Source organism: Brassica rapa, chromosome A06 (genome assembly GCF_000309985.2).
Source record: "Brassica rapa cultivar Chiifu-401-42 chromosome A06, CAAS_Brap_v3.01, whole genome shotgun sequence".
Taxonomy (NCBI): domain Eukaryota; kingdom Viridiplantae; phylum Streptophyta; class Magnoliopsida; order Brassicales; family Brassicaceae; genus Brassica; species Brassica rapa.
This window is the reverse complement of record NC_024800.2, coordinates 27,104,143-27,126,447: the sequence shown is the minus strand read 5'-3', so window position 1 is coordinate 27,126,447 and position 22,305 is coordinate 27,104,143. Positions and strand designations below refer to the sequence as shown.

The window sequence follows — 22,305 nt, the reverse complement described above, 5'->3', positions numbered from 1 at the left end:
GGTTTTTCTACTAGTACCCTACGTTCGTAGATTAAGCAGCCTTGCTAAATCGGGAATAAAAGATTTGATAAGAACTGAGCCCCATAAGCTCACAATGCCTATGTTCTTCTTTTTAAAGATGAAAAGCCTCATTAATAGTTACGTTATGTTTCCATTAAAACTAATTGGCCCATATTAAAAAATCCAAAGGCCAAATAGGTTTTCAACCAGCCTGCAGAAAGATTACTATTCTCTATCCTCTGCTTCTTCTCTCTATCTATCAGAGTCTCTCATTTCTCCCTGATGATAAAGCTGATAACCTTACTTGTTGTGCTGATATTGCTACCTACATTGTCTCTGAAACTCACCCCAAAGCTTCAGAGTCCTGACTTGCCTCAGAGTTTCATCCTTCTGTTGATCAAACTCTAGAGACATCAGCAAAATTTCATTTGTGTCTTTGCTGTTACATTTCATCTCAAATATAAATGTGACCACACTGCTGTTTACACATATGATGCAACCATCGTTCTTAATTACATAGTGGGAAACATCAAAAACAATGTAGAAACATGAATAACAATGTAGAGAGAGACTCTAACTCGGTTCTGTGACTGAAGCGCCAGCTAAACAAGAAATTATACTGTTTAATGTTTAAATCTTTAGTTTAAAATATTGACACCATGAAGCTTGCTATGATCTTGAACTGTGACCCTGTAACTTGATCTTCCCTGAGGTGTAGACACGGAAGCCGTTAGTAGAGGAAACAAGCTTGATGCGTTTGTGTGTATTGGTCGACCTGTGATTGCATCTATATAGCTTAGGCACATGTATTGGCTTAACGACGCACGTGTTTTCCATGTCGGGGATTGCGTGGAGTTGTGAAGGGAGATCGATTTCAAACTCTCCCAAATCATCAGTAACAGCTTTAATCCATTTGGATCTCCTTTTGTATCCAGTGTGGCACTTGATGGCAACAGTGGCGCCTGTGAGGATTGATTAATCATGTTAAGTATTCAGATAGAAGAATAAAACATATAGAAAGACTCATGAATAGGTACCTGGAATAGCTATAGAGGGAAGGTGAGGACACGAAGTGTTGTCGCATAGAAGAGATCCGGTGATGATCACGGAGGAGAGTTTTTGTTCACCGTAGCCAGCCATCTCCACCATCTCTGTTCTGCTCCATATCTTCCCTGCAGCTGCAAACGCTCCTTGAAACAAGAAGAAGAATAACAAGAAGCAACGTAGGATGAATAAGCTTCCCATTTTAAATATTTACTTTCTGTTTAAGAAATGGAAGAAGCATGTTTAATCACTATATATAAGGAGTTAAAGAAGAGGATGTATTTAAGGTGGGGAGAGAGACTCTTTGCGTGGCTTCAGGTAACACAGCTCTGTACGGCAGTCTTTTTCATTTTTATAATTATATAATTTTCTAATTAGATATAGAAATTTTTATTAATGGCTGACCTTAGATGAGATAGGTCAATCTTTGAAATGAATCAATCAACCGTCGTTGAAAGAGAAAGAGAGACGGCACTTGGAAGCAATTACTGAGTGGTTCGCCTACTCTTTCATTTAACTTCATCAAGTATTAAATTGGATTTGGTGCTACGTTTGTGTATGTAATGTGACGTTCCTCCTTTTTCTTTATTAATTAGTTTATCTATAAGCTACAATTTGCGATGGAGTGGGAAACAAAGAATCAAGCCTACCCCCAACTATACTCTCTCAAGTCTCACCCACATTTTAGCTTTCAAACACTTAAGCCTAGAGATTTTACCTTTGTGGGTTTGGTCGACGCCACGTGGTGGCGTATCTAGTCTTATGGAGTCAGCACTATTCATTGGGTTTAAGGTTTTGTTGACCAAACCACATTTTCTAAAAATTAAATACTGAAAAAGAGTTGGGCCAAACGAACCTTATCTATTTACAGGTCCATTTACTTTAAAGGCTTTTATATTCGAGCAGCGAATATCTTGGCTCATTAAGTATATCATTAGAAGCTTAACAGAGCTGGAGCTGGTGATTATCTGTTAATTAATCATGCGCTTAGAAAATCATACTTTTGAGTTGAGACTTGAGACTGTTATGTGTTAGTCCTGCTTTTGTCTGTGCTTGCTATTATGGAACTTAGTGATTCATGTCACTTGTTTTCACAATCTAAGCTTGTTTCCCTAAGCTGATTAAAACCAAGTTAATATAAGCTGGATCCATCAAAATTCAAATGACCCTACGCTAATACTGAACATTCTTCTCTTTGTTTGTATACCAATTTGTATGTTATGCGTCACTTCCACATGCTCAAATGATCTCCAAGCCATGTAGCTATTTAACCACAGCCCACAGGTCTCACACTCATAAGTTCATAACAATATATGTTGAGTTGCATTTAGGCGCGCCAAGCTTCTGGTAGGCGGATGAACTGGAGAATTGAAGTTCCACCAACTAAGACGCTAGCTGAAGATGACAAATTCCATGCATCTCTGCAAATGTCTTTATATACACAATAAAATAATGAAACCAACTATACTACATCACAACAACTACTAAACGTGACAAAGTGGAGATTACAATTCCATTAGTTTATGGAACATAACAAGACCTGTTAACTTCGGTTATGTTCTCACCAGATGAATAATACATAAAGATAGGAAGACGGAAATGCTTTGTTCATGGATGATTTAATTAAGTGAATAAGCCTTCGTATCTATTTAAGTGTCATGTTGGTTATGTACTAATATCAGATGTTTTTTTAAGGAGTTAGACTTTGCGGCTATGTAACGGATCGATCTGCACCGTTTAATCTTGTAATTAACTATTGAATGTAAATAGTTTTTTTATTTAGGATGGTTTTGGTGAGAGAGTTAACATTATTCAAGTGTCATGATGTGCTTAGATAGAGAGACAGCAAAGAAACCAGCTTTGGGTAACACTGTGAGGACTTGCTTTGGTTGTTGTGAGAAAGAAGCTTAATGGCGGGGAAGGAGGTCGCGGGAGTTGAAGTACAAGTTGCCTTGTTGATCATGTTCAGAGACGGGGATAGTAGTGAAGCCTTCGTAGTCTCCGTTGGTTTTTGCAGAGCAAATGTCTGTCATATACCTCAGTAGCTCATGGTTCTGTACGAATGGTTGCTTGGTGTATTCCTCCCATGGCATCCACTGCATGCATTTTCAGGAAGGGTGGAAGTTTGTGAGTGTTGATTAAGGTGGTAGAGACTGGAGAGTTATGTCCAAAGGGAAATGTGTTACCTGAGCTGCCTCTATCTCTGACTCCTGTGCATTGATCTCAAAAGAAAGGGGCTTTAGCATGCACACAAAGAACAAATTTGACTTTTCAAAGAAAGTTTTGTGGGTCTGTCTGCCAGTATTTAAAACAGATAGGAGTCAGAGTTAGTATTAAACAATCAGATGATATGGTTGGAGTTGGAACCTGAACGCCAATACTTGAACAAATTCAGTATCCACCTAAAAACATTATGATCCATGATTAATTAGCTCTTGGTCTCATGTAAAAATGCAATGATAATGCATGAAGAAAAGGTTTACCCCGGTCTCTTCTTTCACCTCTCTGACCGAACCATCATGGATGTATTCACCCTGAGTCAACACAAAGCATCAGAGAGCCGAACTCAACCATGTAAAGGGATTTAATAATTAAGAAGCAGCAACCTCATTGACTACTCCGGTGGGGAACTTCCAGATACCTTTGCCTTTAGTTCTTCCTGTCTTCTCTTGAACCACTAGCACCTTTGGATTCATACAGAGATGTGATCAGTCTTGTAAATGTTCCAAAAAAAACACACTGAAAATATCATCTCACCACTTACCTCTTTCTTGTGGTTAATGACAAAGGCAGCGATGCTAACACGGTGAGATGCATTAAAAGGAAGCGTATTGTCGTCTTTGGGAATCCAATACACAAGCATCAAGTAGTCCTTCTCCGCGTGATGAAACCAGAACCCTTCCTACTCATATGAAACAGAACCAGTTTTGTTATATGTACAAAATAGAGTTTTCATAAACATGATTGCAGGTTAATGCATCATGTTAACAACACCTTAACAGCAGTTTCAGCAAGACCAATAAGATGCCTCGGCAGTTTGATCCACACTCCTTTCTTTCCCTGCATGCACGAAAATGTTTGTAGACAAGCTATCATACTTATCAAATTGGAACATACTAACCGGATTATCTAAAATATAAGTACACAGCTTAAAATAACAGTTATAATAATACTTCCTACTTATAATAAACTAATACTCAAAATTACAATTTATATAACTCGAATATATATACAATTTCAATACAGTTCACATGTTTTTATTACTTTCTGATAGATTCATATATAAAGAACCGATCCGTTTGGAACCAAATTATAACAAACAAAAATTTGGTTATTCAAGCCAGACCAAAATCTTTAGAACCGAAGGACATGAAACCCGAATCTGTTCCGCACTAGATAAGTGGAGAGAGCAAGGGTTTAATACATTTTCCACATTGTCTTTATGAGAAAAGAGAATACACTTCGCCGCAAAAGTAACAAAGTGTCTCTCTGGACCGCATTAGAATACACTCATTTTCAAGAAGAGAGTGACATCCACACTTTATTACCCCAACTTTTGCAATGATTCTATGCAATAAATTGGTATCAATCTCATATTCCGTACACACAAAATCATTTCCATCTAACTATCAACTACCAGTAAATGGAAACCGCCGGTTATAAAAAATTTCTTGATCATTCTATCCATCACCAGCAGAGAAAATCTAACAAGAGGTGAAAAGAAGAAGAGAGAGCGAGCACCTGAAGAGTCCAGTTAGAGAGAGAGGTTCGGAGAAGTGCAGAGAAGGCAGAAGGATCTATGGGATGACTTATCTCCGTCACCACGCCACCGTACTTGTCTTCAACACCTGGAAGGACTGTAACGCCGCCGTTTGCCTCCTCGCTGGTCACCAGGTTCGTGGAGGAAGAAGAAGAAGCAGACATGTATCTGTTCCTCGTCGTGGTGAAACTGTGAAACGCAGACTCCCCATTAGTAGGCTTGAAATTTAGAAGGTATAAATATTGCTAAATGGCTACTCTTAAAAAATAACACAAGAAACTCAATTGCACAAGACTGGTAAATAACTGAAAGATCGAACCTAATCTGCTAGATTGAAGGATTAAATATAGAAATCCTGTTTGGCAAGTAATGGCACTTCCTGTTCTCCCTCCTTAGCGTATGAAATCAGTTTAAATAAAAAATAACGAACTTTCTGCCTCGAAACTGATTTTTATAATACTATCTATGATTAAAATCAAAACTTTAATGGAAACACAAAGACATGAAAATTCAGCTGGTCACTGGTTTGAAGGGTTGAACGTATAGAACATGTTTGACAGTAACGCACTTTCGCTTTCCAAAAGGTACCACGTCAAATCTGTTTTCGTACTCTGTCTATATGCTTTAATAATTCATTTTTTTTAACTAAACATCAGAGACTCAGGGGCGAAGCTAGATTTTTTCTTAACTGGGTGCACAATAACTGATAAAAATAGGATAGGGGAAATTGAACCTAGGTTATTAGGAAATTATGGGTGCAAACTTAACCAAATAGCCACTTCCTTCTTATAATTCCTATGTAAAAAATAAAATATCTAAAATATACTGGGTGCACTTGCACCCATAGTGCTTAACGTGGCTTCGCCATCCAAACCGTTAATCTGATGTTTAAGGTTAAGTTCAAAAGATTATATGCTGATTAGTTTTTGGATTGTTTGACACGGTCAATAAGAAAAAGGTGTCACACATAACTTTCTTCTCAATAATATGAGAATATATCATCTCTTAATTCACGGTCAATAAGAAAAAGGTGTCACACATAACTTTCTTCTCAATAATATGAGAATATATCATCTCTTAATTCTCACAACTGTATGCCTATGCCATATGTTTTTTTTTTCAACTAGCACCATATATTAAGTTACCTAATCCTACACTAGATTGATAGAACAATTATCCGAGAGGTCGTTTCTATTAACATGACATAACGGAATAGTTTTTTTTTCGAGAACTGGCTTTTTTTTGTGTGCAACTGAGAGAGCTGGCTTATAATGGAATAGTTCAAACTTCTTATTCATGCTTCTTAACTAAGGAACTAATATGATCATTTAGACTAAATGGGATCTGTACGAGCCCTAAAATTATTTTCAATATTCATTTGAGAGAGAACATTTAAAAAAAACTTTACTTTAATGATGCATTATTTTAAAGGAAAAACGAGGATATGAATAGTATTTTTTCAAATTTGAAGAAATATTTTTCGCAACCTTATTTTTACTATTGAATTTTTATTTACAATTTGATTTTTATTTTTCATCTAATTTATTTTATATCTAAAAGTATAAAATAAATGTGCTTTCTACTTTTTTTTGAAATTGTTAATACCATCATTAATAAACTTATAAATTTACATATCATTAATAAACTTATAAATGTATATAAATCATTGTCTATTTTATGAAACTAAATTTATGTATAAAATAAACATTTAGTTAAATAAAACTATATTTGGATAAAATTTGTAAGTTTTAAAACAAAGAGTGTTAATTATAATTATTAGTAAATAGTAGTAATTAAACATATTTAGAATATTCTTTTTGAGATGAAAAATAAAGTCAACAATGGAAATAAAACATTTTTTTAATAAAACAAATTCATTCTGATGAAATTTTTGAAAATAACCATTGGGTTTCTACGTACTTCCCGATAAAATATATTTCTTGGGCTCTAAATTTTAAAAGGAAAATTGCATTCTATATACAACAAAAAAATATAAATACACTAACTAAGTTAAAACTTTCCCCTTCTCTCCTACTTTCTCTTCCTATTTTTTTCTACTCTTTTTTTCAAAATCTAATTTTTAAAATTTTTTTGGTTATTTGACAAATAAGCTCATTTTAAAACGATAGTACTACATACAAGATTTTGCAATGTTCTAAAAATCGCTAGGCGGTAACTAGGCACTTTATAGAGTACTAGCGACTAGGCGGATTATTCGGGGTCTAGGCGAGGCCTAGACGTTAGCAAATTATTGATTTATTTTATATAGTTTATACATTTATATGATATATTTTAGTTTTTACGTTTAATTATAAAATTATTGTGATGAATTATCAAAATTAGATATACAAAACAGGAGAATGTAGACAAATTTGTAGATTTGTAATAATATTATTGCTTACTTTAACATATATAGACAATTTTAGATTGATTTAACCAATTTTAACCGATTTAGAACAGTTTAAACCAATTTGAATCATATAAATCGGTATAAATCGGATTTTAAAAAATTGTTTTGGATAGGACCGAGTTACCGCCTATGTGCGGGTCTAGGCGGTAGACCGATTTTTAGAACCTTGAGATTTTGTATGGTCTCTAAATTGCCAAATAAAAATTTAAATTTAAATTTTCTTTAAAATATTTATACCTTCTAAATTTCACGATCGACCCTCACTGAACTTAAATTTTACAAATCGGTTGCTCAAGAAAGAAAATATATAATCGATATATAAAAAAAAACTAAAAAAATCTGCCGCAATCTATTGGAACCTTGATTAATTTTCAGCAAATTCATGCAATCCACCTCAGATATAACTAGAATCATTTTTTGTAAGGCTAATAATCATGGCCCAGAGGGAAGAAAATAAAGTTTGTATCTCCGTGGCCTGCGCTGAGCCACACGCCAAAAGTGTTTTGTTTTCAAACGAAACTACATGCAAATTACATACTACCAGCGTATATCCGGGTTTAGGACCGGGTAAGAAAACGACTGAAGTAAGGATAAAATGGAGGTTTTCTTGCTCGTTCGAGGGCATAAATGTAAAAAACAGAAAGTTGCAACCATTGTTTTTTTTACCCTTTGAACTGCTGTTACTCGGTTCGGTCTGCATCTTTCACGCCGCCAATTTTTAACCTTTCCTTATGGAACTTCTCGCCGGCAACTGTCGGAAACGACCCGCCGATGACTTCGCTGAGGATGTCGACCCGTTCGGTAGCTCCGAGTGGATGTACAGAAGCCGTTCACTGAGGACTCAAGGAAACGACGACGCTTTGGCCACGCTCGCAGACTTGGCGTCGCCTCCTCAGAAACAGAAACCCATCAGGTGCATCGTCAAGCCTCCTTCTGAGGATCGACAACATCCTCTTGATATCCTCGCCGGAAGTCTAGACAGGCTGCCTCCGGAGATGGGGTTTCTCGGAGACGGCGGGTGTTTTGAGGCTCCTTGGGTTCGAAGATTGCTGATGTGGAGGAGAGTGGTCAATTGACTCGTGGGTTTGCGAAGGATGAGGTTGAAATGGAGGTTCGAGGTCGAGTCTCTAGACGTGATGGTGTGTCTCTGAGGTAAATTCTTTTTGCATGTTCGTTTTGGTTGGTCACACTTGAAGTTTGGATCTTTTACTGTGGAAAGTAATTTACTTTTTACGGTTATTAGAGAAACTTTGTTTGGTAGAAGTGTTGAACTAAACACATTCTCTTTGGCTTGTGGGATCATTTAATTTTCAATCAGATAGCTAACATATTGTTGTACAGTGAATGTTTATTCTGGTTTGAATGTTGTTTATACCATTTGTAAGCAGTTTAGTCTACACTCTACATGTTGTTGCTTGATTCTGTGGAGAGTATGTTCAAATGTGCATCAAAGTTTTGTTATAGATGCTGAGCTGGTAAGGGGATTATTATTTTTGTAGATAATGAGTCTTGTTTGAATGAACATTTTTCTTGGTTTGGCAGCTCGTCTGCTGATAGCGATAGCGACTCTTTCCAGGGCGGGCTTAAGGGGAAAAGAAAGCGGAAAACGAGAGAAAAGATGGATCATTTCGTGGAGAAGCTGGTGGGAAGTATGATGAAGCGGCAAGAGAAGATGCATAACCAACTGATTAACGTGATGGAGAAGATGGAGCACGAGAGAACACTTAGTGAGGAAGCTTGGAGGCAGCAAGAAATAGAGAGGATGAAACAGAACGAAGAGGCACAGATGCGAGAGATGTCACACAGCTCGTCTATCATCCCTTTCATCAAAAGCGTTATCGGTGAAGAAGAAGATATCGAGATGCCAAACCTCACTATTCCCCTTCCCAAACAATCGGCTCATCAGAGACAAAGAGATGTGAAGTTTGTGTTTCCAAGCGGAAGAAGGTGGCCGCATGAGGAAGTGCAAGCGTTGATAGATAGCAGAAGCCAAGTGGAAGAGAAGACAGGGTTCCACAGGGTTGCGATATGGGATGACGTATCAGCTAAAATGAAGGAGAGAGGTATGATAGATCTGCTAAAAAGTGTAAGGAGAAGTGGGAGAACATGAACAAGTACTACAAGAGAGTTGTTGAAGGTAAGAAGACGCAACCTGAGCACAGAAAGACTCGCTCTTACTTTGAGAAACTAGGGAAGCTTTACAAGACCAACTCAGTAGTAGAGAAGGAAGAGTGAGGGGGGGGGGGGGTTCGAGTGTAAGATTAAGATTTACGTTTTTTTTGGTCAGGGTTTAAATTTGATTTTTGGTGTAGTTAAATAAACCTACGACTTTGTATTTGTATGATGTTGAGTTTTAGAAGGTTCGAAATAAAGACAAAAAACGTTGTTGGTGATTGGGATCTTGTAACGGCTACGGGAGACGAGAAGAGGATCCTCGGTTACATCGACTTAGGCTGAAATGTTGTGGAGGCTGTGAGGTTCTGCAATTACAAACACTGACACTTGCCAAGTTCTTAGTATTCTTTTCTCTTTATCATCTTCTTCTTTGCTTCAAATGCTTCTATATTTGGAGCATTGTTTTTTTTTTAATACATGCCACAAACCCCAAAGTCTTGACTTTGAAGAAGGATATGGAACGTGGAGGCTTCCATGGCTACCGCAAGTTCTCCCTCAACACCACCAATCCTTCTGAACCAGGTAGTGCCATTTTCATTTGCATCGAAAACATTCTCTGCACTTCTTTGCATTGTCATGTTTCTAGTGTACTAATGGCGCATGCAGACGTCATAGAAGCTCAAACTTTTTGTAACTAAAACATCTACTTGTTTTGTAATACCAGCGAAGTTTTTGATGGCGGAGGGGAGCATGCAGCTATCAGAGCCCAACCAGACTAACAAAACCGCTAATGGAGGTGAAGAGGAGTGCACGGTGAGGGAGCAAGACAGGTTCATGCCTATTGCCAACGTGATACGGATCATGCGGAGGATCTTACCTGCTCACGCCAAGATCTCTGACGACTCCAAGGAGACGATCCAAGAGTGTGTCTCGGAGTACATCAGCTTCATAACAGGAGAGGCCAATGAGCGATGCCAGAGGGAGCAGCGCAAGACCATCACTGCCGAGGATGTCTTGTGGGCCATGAGCAAGCTAGGTTTTGATGATTACATAGAACCCCTCACGTTGTACCTCCACCGCTACAGAGAGTTGGAGGGTGACAGAGGAGTTGGGTACAATACTGGTTCCGTTGGTATGACCAGTGGCATGGTGGTCAAGAGGCCTAATGGTGCCATGGCCGAGTATGGAGCCTACGGTGTTGTGCCAGGGATGCACATGGCGCCGTACCATTATCGTCATCAGAATGGGTATGGTTACAGTGGTAATGAACCTGATTCCAAAATGGGTGGTCCATCATCAGCAGCTAATGGTTCCAGAGTTGAACTGTTTCCAACTCAGCAACATAAGTACTGAGAACAATGGCTAATGAAAGTTGACAGCTGTTTTGGTATCTAACCCCTTAAATGGATCAGTTTATGTATTCAAGTTTAAGCAAAAAAACAATGATGCTTTCTCTCTGTTTTTATTATCCTTGAACTTGAATGGTGTTTTCAGCTGATCCTATGTCAATAAAAGGTAAACACTTATGTTTCCAAATAGCATGCGTCTTAGACTTAGCTCAATATTTAATAAACCGACAATAAAAAATTGTAGTTGCATCTGGACTTCGCATATAAAGTGACTTAACATTCCATACATCGAATCCTCAGCTCCAGAGATTAGTGTTCAACGGAAATAGAAATAGAAATAGAAACATATCTCATATGCATAATCTTCATCTAGCTACCATTTTCCAGAGGAACTTCAACGCATAACTTTTTCCTCTCCAGAAGATCATGTTTCTCGTCCTCATCACCCTCTTTATCTTGATGCTCTTCAGAGAGAGGTTCTGATTTCGAAGAGTCTACAAGATCACCTCCAGTTCGTTTCCTCTGAGGAATCACAGTGAAGAACGATGTCTTCCAGTCCCTCGTCTCCAGAAACTTCACGAGTATCTCCACAACTTGGTTCACAGTGAGAACCTAAATCAATAATAACCAAACCCACGTCATGGTCTTGCTTAAGAAAGTATAGGCAACAATACAGCAAATGTACATTGGAGATCAATGTATTCAAAAGAGAGGAACATTTTGTGCTACAAAACCTATGGGTCCATACCTGAGAACTAGACATTTTCATGTACTCCCCTATAGGAAGCTTAGCTGTTTTAATGCCTTGTTCTTGTGCCTTATTCATAGTGATCCCTTTGAACCGGTTTCGATCCACTAAACCACCAATTATATAGATACTCTCGGGGTCAAGCTCATCCAAAACAGTCTCAGAGTCAGCCGTAAGGTACACCAAACTCTCTTTCCTATCAGCCATGGCCTCAATGTAACACCGACTCTCTTTCTCTATGAACCATTTCTCAAAACCAGGAAGCTTATCAAGCTGCCTACTCATCTCCCCTTTCACTCCCGTTAACCATAGATGACAAGGGGTCGCGCTTCTCCCATTCACCGCATAGCAATACATTATCTGAACAATAAAAGCAACAAACTTTAACCAATCAGTGGGCCCATACATGAACAGGGGAAAGCTTGAAGCTTTACATACAATTTGTTGAAAGACAAAAGACCCACCTGCTGAACGAGGCTGGAGATCTCCAACTCGGACATGAGATGAGCGAAATCAACATCTACGACGACGTTTTGACCTATCTCTTTAGCTCGAGTGAGCCGTTCCATCTTCTTCTCTTTCTCCTCAGACCTCTTCTCCATCCTCTCCTTACGGAGACTCTTCCTCGACTCGATCAGCTTCAGCCTCTCTTCCTCCGTGGCGTTCGCTAGGGTCTCCTCCCACTCCTTGTGCTTTCTCTCGCCTTCCTTCCTCTTGTGCTCCTTCTCCTGCGCCTTCTTCTCAGCTTTCTTCGCTTCGTATCTTTGCTGCTTTACTTGCTTCTTCTGTGCGTTTTTAGACAGAGGTTTCTGCTCCGCCGGAGGGGACAGGTTGGCCGGAGCCGGTTCAGAATCCGGTTTAAGGTCGTTGTCGACGCCGTTGTCGTCATTTGCCGCCGCCGCCACCATTGCCGCGAAACGCAAGACAGCAAAGGTTCAGAAAAGGCGGAAAACAGTCGAAACGACATCGTTGTTAGGAAAGGCTTTTCAAATCTCACACTACTGGACCACCCTTAACGGCCCAGTTGTTAAGGCCTATTAATGAATGACTTTAGATGGGGCACATAGCAATTAGAAGAGAAACTAGAGGGTATAACTGTAAAACCAAGAGCTAGGATTAAAGAAGGAAACGATATGGGCCATATGGCGCTCACAAATGACGTCGTTTCAGTAAAGATTTCGCTGTTGGGCCTTTTTGGGCCCATTAATAAGGGCTTTAAGATGCAAATAGGAGAGAAAATGAAGGGCATAATTATAAAAACAAGGAAAATAGAGAAGCGATGAGAGACACAAACCCGTAAGTCAGCAAATCGGCCTGTTGTTGTTTGGAGAGAGCGCTCAGATCGGATGTGTTCGAAAGAGTGAGACTCTCTGAACACAAAATAGAAACCAACAAGAACAAGAAAGAAAACCCCTTTTCTCGTCTTCTCCATCTTCGTTTGCAGTGCTCTGTCTGTAAGGGAAGAGCACATCGTAGGTTTAAGAGTTCTTAGTTTTCACTCGTGATGGCTCAAAAGCCCGAGGAGCTGTTGAAGGAGCTCGGATCGAAGCTCGACCCACCTCCTTCGTCTAAAGATTCATTGCTCAAACTCTTTAAGGTGAACTTTCCTCTCTAATTCTCATGAATTGTATTCTCTGTGAACAAAGTTTCGATTTTTAGTTTAAAGGGAATGTTTCAGCGTTGTAGGTTAGTTATCCTTTCTTGGTAATGTTGGTTAATAGAGCTAGTGTGTGTTCTTTGGAGCTGCGTTAGGGGTTGTTTTGTAAACAAATCTGTGTTTTGCGTGCCCTTCGTATAAATTGTTTTTTGCAAAATTAGGTCAGATTTGAAACTTGGGTCTAGCTCCTTTCTGAATGGAAGATGCATGTGAATGACCACTTAGATTTGTCTTGATATTGAATTGTTCGGCTTTCTTCTTACTAGGTTTGAAATTTTTCTTTCCTAAGGAGACCATTTCAAGGTGTGTGTGTGTATAATTAGCTTATGTTCATGTTAGAATGTTAAGAATCTAGGGTTCGGCTGTTTGATATCCATGTGTGGTTCCCTTGAGTTCTTGCTATGCTGGAGCTGAATAGTGTTATCTTCAATTGATAGATGCAAGAGATTAGTGCTTCCATTTGACTAAGATGTTTGTTTATCAATCACTTTGTGGAAATGTGATTTTGCTTTTGGTGGTTATAATTGGAAGTGACTTGGTTGGGTTACTTTTCTAAGATACTTTTCTCCTTGAAAAGTAATCCTGTTTTCTCTCTGATGATGTGACTAAATGGTAATGCTAACTTGAAGCCTTAAACATATAAACTTAACTTGGTGTGTTGCTACATGCAGGAAGCTGCTGTTCATCTATCTGAGTTGGAGCAGTCTCCACCAGCAGCAGTACTGAAGTCCATCCAGCCTTTTCTTGATGCAGTTATTAAACCTGAAATCCTCAAGCATCAAGACAAGGATGTCAAGCTTCTTGTTGCAAGCTGCGTTTCTGAGATAACTCGTATCACAGCACCTGAAGCGCCTTACAGTGATGATATTATGAGGGTTGGTTTTCCTGAATTTCCTCTGTAACCGTGGTCACAGACATATCCACTGCTGATTGTTCCGTTTCTTAAATCTTGCTTCAGGATATTTTTCAACTGATTGTGAGTGCCTTTTCTGGGTTGGATGATGTCGGTGGACCATCATTTGGAAGGAGGGTTGTCATCTTAGAAACGGTTGCAAAGTACAGGTCATGTGTAGTCATGTTGGATCTGGAGTGCGATGATCTGGTGAAAGAAGTCTTTACTACATTTCTTGATGTTGCTAGGTGGGTTTCACTTTCAATCAAGCTTAATACCAGTTATGGTTGCTTTTTGTGTGTTTTTCTTCGCACTGAGAGATTGTTTTATGTCTGTATATGCAGAGATGACCACCCGGAGGTTGTTCTCTCATCAATGCAAAGTATAATGATTGTTCTCTTAGAAGAGAGTGAAGATATACAGGAGCAGCTGTTACTAATCCTACTCTCTAAATTTGGCAGAAATAGAAGTGTGAGCATTTCTGACGTTGGCTGATAGTATTATAGTTTAGGATTTGTTGATGTATAGTTTAACAGGCAGCTCATTTTCTGGATTTATGACGGCAGGACGTTGGAGATGCTGCGAGGAGACTTGCTATGAAAGTCATAGAGCAGTGTGCGCCAAAAGTTGAATCTGACATAAAGCAGTTCCTTATCTCTTCAGTTTCTGGAGACAGCCGATTTTCCAGCAGTCAGATTGACTACCATGAAGTTATCTATGATTTGTACCGCTGTGCTCCGCAGACCCTATCTGGAATTGCACCATATCTCACTGGAGAGCTTTTGGTACGTTGTTATTCTGCTATTTTGCCTCTATTCTGGATGTCAAACACCATCATGACTTGAATGGTCACTTTTATCCTTTTGCTGTTCCGACTCATCTTTTCTAATATGCAGGCTGACAACCTGGAAACTCGCTTGAAAGCAGTTGGATTGGTTGGAGAGTTGTTTTCCTTGCCTGGACGTGTCATCTCCGAAGAGTTCAGTTCAATCTTTTTGGAGTTTCTGAAGAGGCTGACTGATAGAGTAGTTGAAGTTAGAATGGTCATCCTTGACCATATTAAGAATTGCTTGCTCTCTGATCCTTCAAGAGCTGAGGCTTCTCAAATTATATGTAAGCCTTTCTTTATCATGTCATTGATATACATTAGAACTGACTAATCTTATGCTGTTAATCCTTTTGTAGCTGCTCTTCGTGACCGGCTCCTGGATTATGATGAGAATATCCGCAAAGAAGTTGTTTCTGTTATCTGTGATGTGGCTGTGAGTGAACTGGCGTCGATTCCAATTGACACTATAAAGCTAGTCGCTGAACGTCTTCGAGACAAAGCTGTAAGTTATATGTATCCAGACTTGGTGTCTCAGATAGTAAGATGCTAACATGAAGTCGTTGGAACTCATTTTTCTTTTTCTGTCAGATGCTTGTAAAAACATACACAGTGGAAAGGTTGACTGAACTGTTCCGGGTATATTGCCTACGGTGTACTGAAGGGAAGGCAGGCACTGGCGACTTTGACTGGATTCCTGGCAAAATTTTGAGATGTCTTTATGACAAAGATTTCAAGTAGGACATTAGACTAGAACTCTTTTGAAATTCGGCCTCTTTGTCTTCTTATATATTTACTTTGTTCACATCTTTATAATTATGTTATTCGTTTTGCAGATCAGATACGATTGAATATATTTTATGCAGATCACTGTTTCCAAGTGATTTCTCTGTTAGAGATAAGGTTAAGCATTGGATAGAAATCTTCTCCGGGTTTGAAAATGCGGAGACAAAAGCTTTTGAGAAAATACTGGAGCAAAGACAAAGGTCTATTTGATGATTCATCTTAGCACCTAATACTTTTGCATGATCTTTTATCGTCCCGTCCGTTCCTTTTTGGTATTGAAGATTGATCTTTTTTCTTCTTGATCTGTAGGGTACAACAAGAAATGCAAAAATATTTGTCATTCAAGCAACAGGTTCGACCAGAACATTTTTTCTTGACTTTCGGTTGGATTTTTTTTGCATATTTTTATTTTCATCGGCTGTAACCTTATGTTCAATGCAGAGTGCTGACTCTCCTGAGATGCAGAAAAAGATCCTATTTGGATTCAGAGTTATGTCACGTGCATTTTCTGATCCCGCAAAGACCGAGCAGAACTTTTTGATTCTTGATCAACTGAAAGATGCTAATATCTGGAAGATTTTGAATAATCTGCTTGATCCCAACACTAGCATAATGCAAGCGTCCAAGATTCGGGTGAGAATAACGAGAAGTTTGTAAGTAAATAAAAATTAATTTTTCGCTAACCTTACAACTTGGTTGTGGTTTTAATTTGTGTGCAGGATGATATGCTTAAAATACTTTCTGAAAAGCATTCTCTCTATGAATTTCTCGGCACTCTCTCCATAAAATGTTCTTATCTGCTATTCAGCAAAGAATACGTGAAAGAAATATTAGCGGAAGTCTCTGCGAGAAAAGCTTCTAAAACTAGTTCAGGAATTCAATCTTGCATGGACTTCTTAGGGGTAATCATTTGCCTGGCATATCTTTAATATTTTCTTTTTCCCTTTTTACTTATAACCAAATATAGGCTAACCAAATACACCAAATTGATGCTTGGGCATTGATTTTAGCTTCTCGCAAGTTTCTGCCCATCACTGTTTGACGGGGCTGAAGAAGAACTGATAGGTTTCCTTAAAGATGATGATGAGATTATAAAGGAAGGTGCTCTAAAAATTCTGGCAAAGGCAGGTGGTACTATTCGGGAGAATCTCATTGTTTCAGCGAGGTGAAAGTCTGAACTCTTTCGATATACAGATATCTCCAGCATGGAGTTCACGTCATTTGTTAGGTTCCTGCTATTTCTAATTAAAGTTCATTAATGTTTCTCTTATTGTCCATTAAAGTTCTGTGGACCTGTTACTCGAGAGGATGTGTGTAGAAGATAATCGGAAGCAGGCTAAGTATGCTGTGCATGCACTAGCATCAATTACAAAGGATGATGGCTTGAAGTCGCTGTCTGTTCTATACAAGGTGGCAGTTCTGTTTTCTCATTGATATTTTGCTTAAAATTATCGCTAAGATATAGTTTATGTGTAGTGTATGGAATTGTAATTTGTAAATTTGCAGAGTCTCGTGGACATGCTGGATGACAAGAGACATCAGCCAGCCGTTCTTCAGAGTCTTGGATGCATAGCTCAGATTGCGATGCCGGTCTTTGAGACTAGAGAAACCGAAGTCGTTGAGTTTATTAGAGACAAGATCCTCAAAAGCGAAAGTGTATGTATTACTGATGTTTTGTTTTCTGTGAAACCTCACTACCTCTTTCCAGTTTTCTTTTCATTTTCTTATTGGAAGACATTTAAACCCCATTGCAGATAGCTGCAGACGAAGATAACTGGGATGACAAAAGTGAGATGTGTCAACTTAAGGTTGGTGTCTGACGAAAGTTTTCTTATAACTGATTTTTATCTTTTAGTAGCGAATGACCTTGTGTCAAAGTTGATAAAGTTATTTATCTCTTGTCAATTTAATTTTCTTTTGTTTTCTTAAATAGATTTATGGGATCAAGACGTTGGTTAAGAGTTACTTGCCTTTCAACGATGCTCACCTACGTACTGGTGTTGATGACCTTCTTGAATTACTAAAAAACATTCTTTCCTTTGGGGAAGTATCTGAAGATATAGAATCAAGGTTAGTAAACATTAGTGCTAAACATGCTAATATGTTACTTTCTGTAAAAAAAAATGGAGACACTCATGCTCAGCATCTTTACAGTTCTGTTGACAAGGCCCATTTGAAACTTGCTGCTGCAAAGGCAGTCCTTCGCCTTTCTAGGCACTGGGACGATAAAATTCCGGTTGATATCTTCCACTTAACACTAAAGACCCCTGAGGTACCTTCCTTCAATTTGGTTTTTCGATTTGAACCTTTCAAGCCAATCCTACATCTGATCTAGGTTCTATTTTAACAAATGTTAACCTTTCATGTAGATATCATTTCCTATGGCTAAGAAAATATTTCTAGGGAAAGTTCACCAGTATGTAAAGGATCGGGTTTTGGAGACAAAGTATGCCTCTTCATTCTTATTTGATATCACTGGATCAAATGTTCTTGTATCAGAGGAGGTATGCTATCTCCCTTTACTTAAAACCCATACACGATGTTTATGAGTTGAGAATGTTGTTAATCTAACTAACTAAACTATGCGTCTGGATTGGCATAACAGGAAAAACAGAATCTAGCTGATATAATTCAACATTCTTACCAAACAAAAGTGAGGAAAGTCTCTGCGCAGACTGATGCAAATTCAGTTTCTCCCCACCCTCAACATATCCTTCCTTATCTGGTTCACGCACTTGCACATCTTTCTTGTCCTGACGTCGAGAAATGCAAGGATGTGGAGGAATATGAAATGATATATCGGTAAAAATATTTTTGATTTGCCTAATACTGTGACATTGGAGATCATTTTCGTTAATATTTTATACTTTTATTTCTGATCGTATGTTTCAGACAATTACACTTGATCATTTCAATGTTACTCCATAAAGAGGAAGATGGGAAGGCTGAAGATGGTGACAAGGAACATGAGTGCGTTCCCACCATTATCTCTATCTTCCGCAGTATAAAACAGTCAGAAGATGTCACTGATGCAACAAAGTCAAAGGTTAGTAAAACATTTCCTTGAGCTTGTTCTGTTTGAAAAACAGCAATGTCATGACTATTTTTAATAACTTGCCCTGTCATGGTGCCATGGACCTGACATTCTCATAATTTGTATAAACAGAGCTCACATGCGATCTGCGAGCTTGGGCTTTCAATTATTAAGCACTTAACTCAGAAAGAGCTCGACCTACAAGGGGAATTCATGCCAGTATCACTGCCTCCAACGCTGTACAAACCTTCTGAAAATAATGAAGGTGACAAGTCTCAGGTAACAACCGAGAACTTGTCCCTGGTTCAGATTTTTAACTTCATGATGAGCTTGCTTCAAGTGATCTGTGGCGATCTGAACTGTCTAGTGTCTTTTCTTATATATTTACTCTGTTTAACCTCATACTTTGTACTGGTTTATGTTTGCTAACCCATTGCATTTTGTTTCAAACAGGTTGGTGAAGAGCAATTGTGGCTAGCTGATGAAACCGTCTTGGCACACTTCAGTTCTCTTATGTTGGAGAGTCATGCTGATTTATCTGTATGTTATGCAATCTTAAAATCTGAGTTGCAGTGCAGTGTCTTGTGATTTTTGTATTGATTTATATCTGTCCTTGTTTCAGGAGATACCCCCAACGACAGAGATTGAGGTTATGGATAATGAAGATAGTGATGGGAATGAACTTCCTCTGGGTAAAATTGTAGAGCGTTTGAGAGCTCAGAGCAGAAAGGGGAAAAAGAACAAATCTATTCCAGCTGAGGATGATGAGAATGGTAAAAAGGAGGATGTGGATGTTTTGAAAATGGTGAGGGAGATAAATCTGGATCACTTAAAGCTGGATAAATTTGAATCCAGTAATGGACATACACATTCCCCTGTCGAGAAAGCGGACACATCTCATAGTGATCAGAAGGCTAACAAAAGGAGTGCTGGTAATGCAACGTCAGTAGTTTCAGTCCCTAAACGCCGAAGATCATCTTCGGGACATAGTCCTTTCAAGTTCTCAAGTAGTGATCCACTGAAAGCTTCTAAAAAAGAGTTGCTTGAAGAGAGAGACATGGACGCAAATATCTCCTCGGACTCGGACAAGGGAAAAAGCAGATCTTCCCGAAAAAGAAAGAAAAGCTTCTCAGCAAAATTAAAGAACTCAGAATCTGACCCGGAAAATCAAAGCGAAGATGGCAACTGCAGTGAGAAGGTAAAAATCAACAATAGTATCAAACCGCTTATGTATCTGTAATCTAATTCAATTTTTTGATTGAAAATTTTCTTTTAAATGAAAGCAGAGTAAGTCAGCAGAAAATGGTGACAAATTGAAGTCTGCTTCTGGATCAATAAAGCGGAAAAGAAAGAGCATCGCAGGACCGACTAAGGTGCGGAGGTTTACCTTCCATAGTGTCAAATTATAAAAATTGAAGTTACGATAAGTGATAACAAATATTTATAGCCTCGCCTGATTTCTCTTGCAGTGCTCCACAGCAGAAAAGAAAATGGTTACTGATGAACTCATCGGTTGCAGAATAGATGTTTGGTGGCCTATGGATAAACGGTTAGTATTTTCTTAGTACTTTTCCTTGGATTGATAGTTTAAACGTGATCTCATTGTTATACTTCCTTGGAGCTTATTTTCTTTTCTTTGAAGTCCTTAAAATGGTACACGAGTTGTTGTCACATATTACTCCCATTTAAATGCACACTCTGAAGCAATTAGTTTATTTCCACAATCTTAATCACATTTTGTAACTCTAAACTTAGTTGATGCAATAATTCATTTCCAGCAAAGTGTGGTATTATTTTCCTGAATCTTACCAGAAGTTGCATCTCGGTGTAATCAACAGGTTTTATGAAGGCACAGTGAAATCATATGATTCCACGAAAAAGAAACATGTGGTAAGGCTTTAGCCCTTTGATTTTTGTCTTTTTCTTGGGTTAGTTGGTCCATCCAACTCTGTCCTTGTGATATGCAGATACTTTATGAGGATGGAGATGTCGAAGTACTTCGCCTAGATAAAGAACATTGGGAGCTCATAGAGACGAAGCCCGCTAAGGTTCTGAGATTTTCTGCGTTTTTGGTTCTGTTGTCTTTTATCAACCGATCTTTACTATTTCATCTGCCGTTCCTGTTAGCCTAATAAATATCCTTTCACTATTTCACCTTCTGCAGAAGTCCAGTGCATCAAAGCGAAGTTCTAATAAAAAAGGGTAAGACTTACACTCTGCAACTTATGCCAATGTATCTCTCTGTAATCTGGTCTCGTTGTGTTCTTTGGTCTTCTGTGACATATCAATCTTGTTCTCTTGTTCCATTGCTTTCCTTTAGATCTTCGGAGAGTAAGCGTAAGAGTAGATCTGGCTTACAAAGGAAGGAAGACCCAATTCCTACTACGTAAGTGAAATTGTGTCATTAGAAGTCTTAATCATTCGTTCGCTTTTTGTTTACACTTATACGTATCTTCTGCATTCGTGTTTAACCTTTTGTTTTTTCCTTATTGTTGTCTTATCTAGGCCAAAAGGGAAAAGAACTCCAAAGAAAAACATAAAACGTAAGGACCCGGAAGGCACAGCAAATAGTCTCTCATTAGAAGATGAGAAACCAAAGCTGAGAACCAAGAAAAACCGAGCTTCTGGAGGTAAGCTCCATTGAACTACTTTTCCAATTCCATGCTGAATTTTGTAACCTCTCCCCACTTAAAATCCTTTCAACTTATGTACTTTCATGCACGTATAGATACATAAAAAGTGTCTGATAACCTTATTAAACGATTCAATGTAACTTTCTGTTTCTGAGCTATTATATTTTGAAATAATGCAGTCGTGGAAGTTGCTGAAAAAGCAAGTGAAGAGAAAATGGAATCATCCACAGAGCAGATGGGAGAGGACCCCAAGTATGGTGGGGAGGCCGACGAAGAGAAATCAGAATCCGAAGGAAAGTCACGGAAAGAAGGCGAGGATGATGAGGAAGCTGAGTTCAAGGAGGCAAACGCAGAGTCGAGTGGGGACTCTGAGGAGAAAGAAACTACTGTTGAGAACTCAGATTCTGAGGGGAAACAAGAGGAGATAGAAGCTGAGGAAGATGCCGTTGATGCTGAGGCTTCTGACAATGAGACTCTGGTATGTATCTACCTACCTTTTCTCTATAACAGAGAGATGAGTAGAGTGGTTCTCGGTTCTGATCTATGTGTGTTTGAATGGGCTGTGCAGGGAGCGTGGAAAAGTAAAGTGGCCAAGTCAAGCTCGAGAAAATCAGCATAGGTGCTGAACGCCATAATGTAGAATAAACACACCAAAGAAGTTGCCGTGTTTGGCCTCAACTAGTATTGGTGTGTATTATCTGTGGTAAAAAAAAAGATGCGAGATTCATAGAGTTTAGTGATACATAGTTGTTCTAACCACCATGATGGAATGGATAATAGGCAACAAGAAGCTCCTCCATATGCTTATTTGCTCATGTATTGTAGTTCTCTCTGTGTGTGTTTTAGTTTGTAGGACTGTTTCATGATTTTCTTATGTAATAGTTTGACAGCTTCTATTCCCAAACGATTACTCAATACTTTGCCACTTTCTTCTACGCTTCTTGTATGCACATTATTGTTGGTCATAGATGATCTTTTATGCTCGTTATGCTTTTTCACTTTATCTGTAGCTGCTTAATTTAAACAAAAACAAAAACAAAAAAAAAACCTA

General features: G+C 38.6%; 5 protein-coding genes and 1 pseudogene across 8 annotated transcripts; 3 read left to right on the top strand and 3 right to left on the bottom strand.

Moving 5' to 3' along the window:
- Positions 1-413: 413 nt before the first annotated feature.
- On the bottom strand, positions 414-1,333 carry LOC103827630. The gene is made up of 2 exons (XM_009103152.3): positions 1,038-1,333; positions 414-962 (listed from the first exon to the last, which is right to left on the bottom strand). Exons 1-2 carry the CDS (start codon positions 1,243-1,245, stop codon positions 670-672), a joined length of 501 nt encoding a protein of 166 aa, XP_009101400.1. The 5' UTR covers positions 1,246-1,333; the 3' UTR covers positions 414-669.
- A 1,440-nt stretch (positions 1,334-2,773) lies between these two features.
- LOC103827629 (nudix hydrolase 2) lies at positions 2,774-5,372 on the bottom strand. The gene is made up of 9 exons (XM_009103150.3): positions 5,124-5,372; positions 4,786-4,993; positions 4,039-4,104; positions 3,809-3,946; positions 3,651-3,728; positions 3,528-3,578; positions 3,412-3,446; positions 3,231-3,339; positions 2,774-3,140 (listed from the first exon to the last, which is right to left on the bottom strand). The coding sequence occupies exons 2-9, from the start codon at positions 4,966-4,968 to the stop codon at positions 2,952-2,954; spliced, it is 849 nt and encodes a 282-aa protein (XP_009101398.1). The 5' UTR covers positions 4,969-4,993; positions 5,124-5,372; the 3' UTR covers positions 2,774-2,951.
- A 625-nt stretch (positions 5,373-5,997) lies between these two features.
- LOC103827628 lies at positions 5,998-9,605 on the top strand (annotated as a pseudogene).
- A 239-nt stretch (positions 9,606-9,844) lies between these two features.
- LOC103827627 (nuclear transcription factor Y subunit B-6) lies at positions 9,845-10,735 on the top strand. Its single transcript, XM_033273895.1, has 2 exons — positions 9,845-9,914; positions 10,054-10,735. Exons 1-2 carry the CDS (start codon positions 9,845-9,847, stop codon positions 10,680-10,682), a joined length of 699 nt encoding a protein of 232 aa, XP_033129786.1. The 3' UTR covers positions 10,683-10,735.
- LOC103827625 (tRNA (guanine(9)-N1)-methyltransferase) lies at positions 10,731-12,445 on the bottom strand. 4 transcript variants are annotated; one of them, XM_033273892.1, is made up of 4 exons: positions 11,891-12,445; positions 11,427-11,786; positions 11,177-11,290; positions 10,910-11,133 (listed from the first exon to the last, which is right to left on the bottom strand). In XM_033273892.1, exons 1-4 carry the CDS (start codon positions 12,332-12,334, stop codon positions 11,044-11,046), a joined length of 1,008 nt encoding a protein of 335 aa, XP_033129783.1. In that variant the 5' UTR covers positions 12,335-12,445; the 3' UTR covers positions 10,910-11,043. The 4 variants fall into 4 exon arrangements, with proteins under 4 accessions (XP_033129782.1, XP_033129781.1, XP_033129783.1 ...); XM_033273891.1 differs by having other exon boundaries at positions 10,731-11,133; positions 11,177-11,786; XM_009103147.3 differs by having other exon boundaries at positions 10,910-11,290.
- A 250-nt stretch (positions 12,446-12,695) lies between these two features.
- Positions 12,696-22,189, top strand: LOC103827626 (sister chromatid cohesion protein PDS5 homolog B). Its single transcript, XM_009103148.3, has 33 exons — positions 12,696-13,023; positions 13,755-13,958; positions 14,042-14,223; positions 14,320-14,446; positions 14,542-14,760; positions 14,872-15,088; positions 15,161-15,306; positions 15,393-15,538; positions 15,638-15,787; positions 15,897-15,939; positions 16,029-16,220; positions 16,307-16,489; positions 16,598-16,752; positions 16,871-16,997; positions 17,094-17,243; positions 17,342-17,395; positions 17,521-17,657; positions 17,742-17,859; positions 17,957-18,091; positions 18,193-18,389; positions 18,480-18,633; positions 18,754-18,900; positions 19,075-19,161; positions 19,244-19,819; positions 19,908-19,994; positions 20,091-20,170; positions 20,460-20,511; positions 20,589-20,669; positions 20,786-20,823; positions 20,942-21,007; positions 21,127-21,251; positions 21,434-21,732; positions 21,823-22,189. Exons 1-33 carry the CDS (start codon positions 12,931-12,933, stop codon positions 21,871-21,873), a joined length of 4,818 nt encoding a protein of 1,605 aa, XP_009101396.2. The 5' UTR covers positions 12,696-12,930; the 3' UTR covers positions 21,874-22,189.
- The last annotated feature ends 116 nt before the right edge of the window (positions 22,190-22,305 follow it).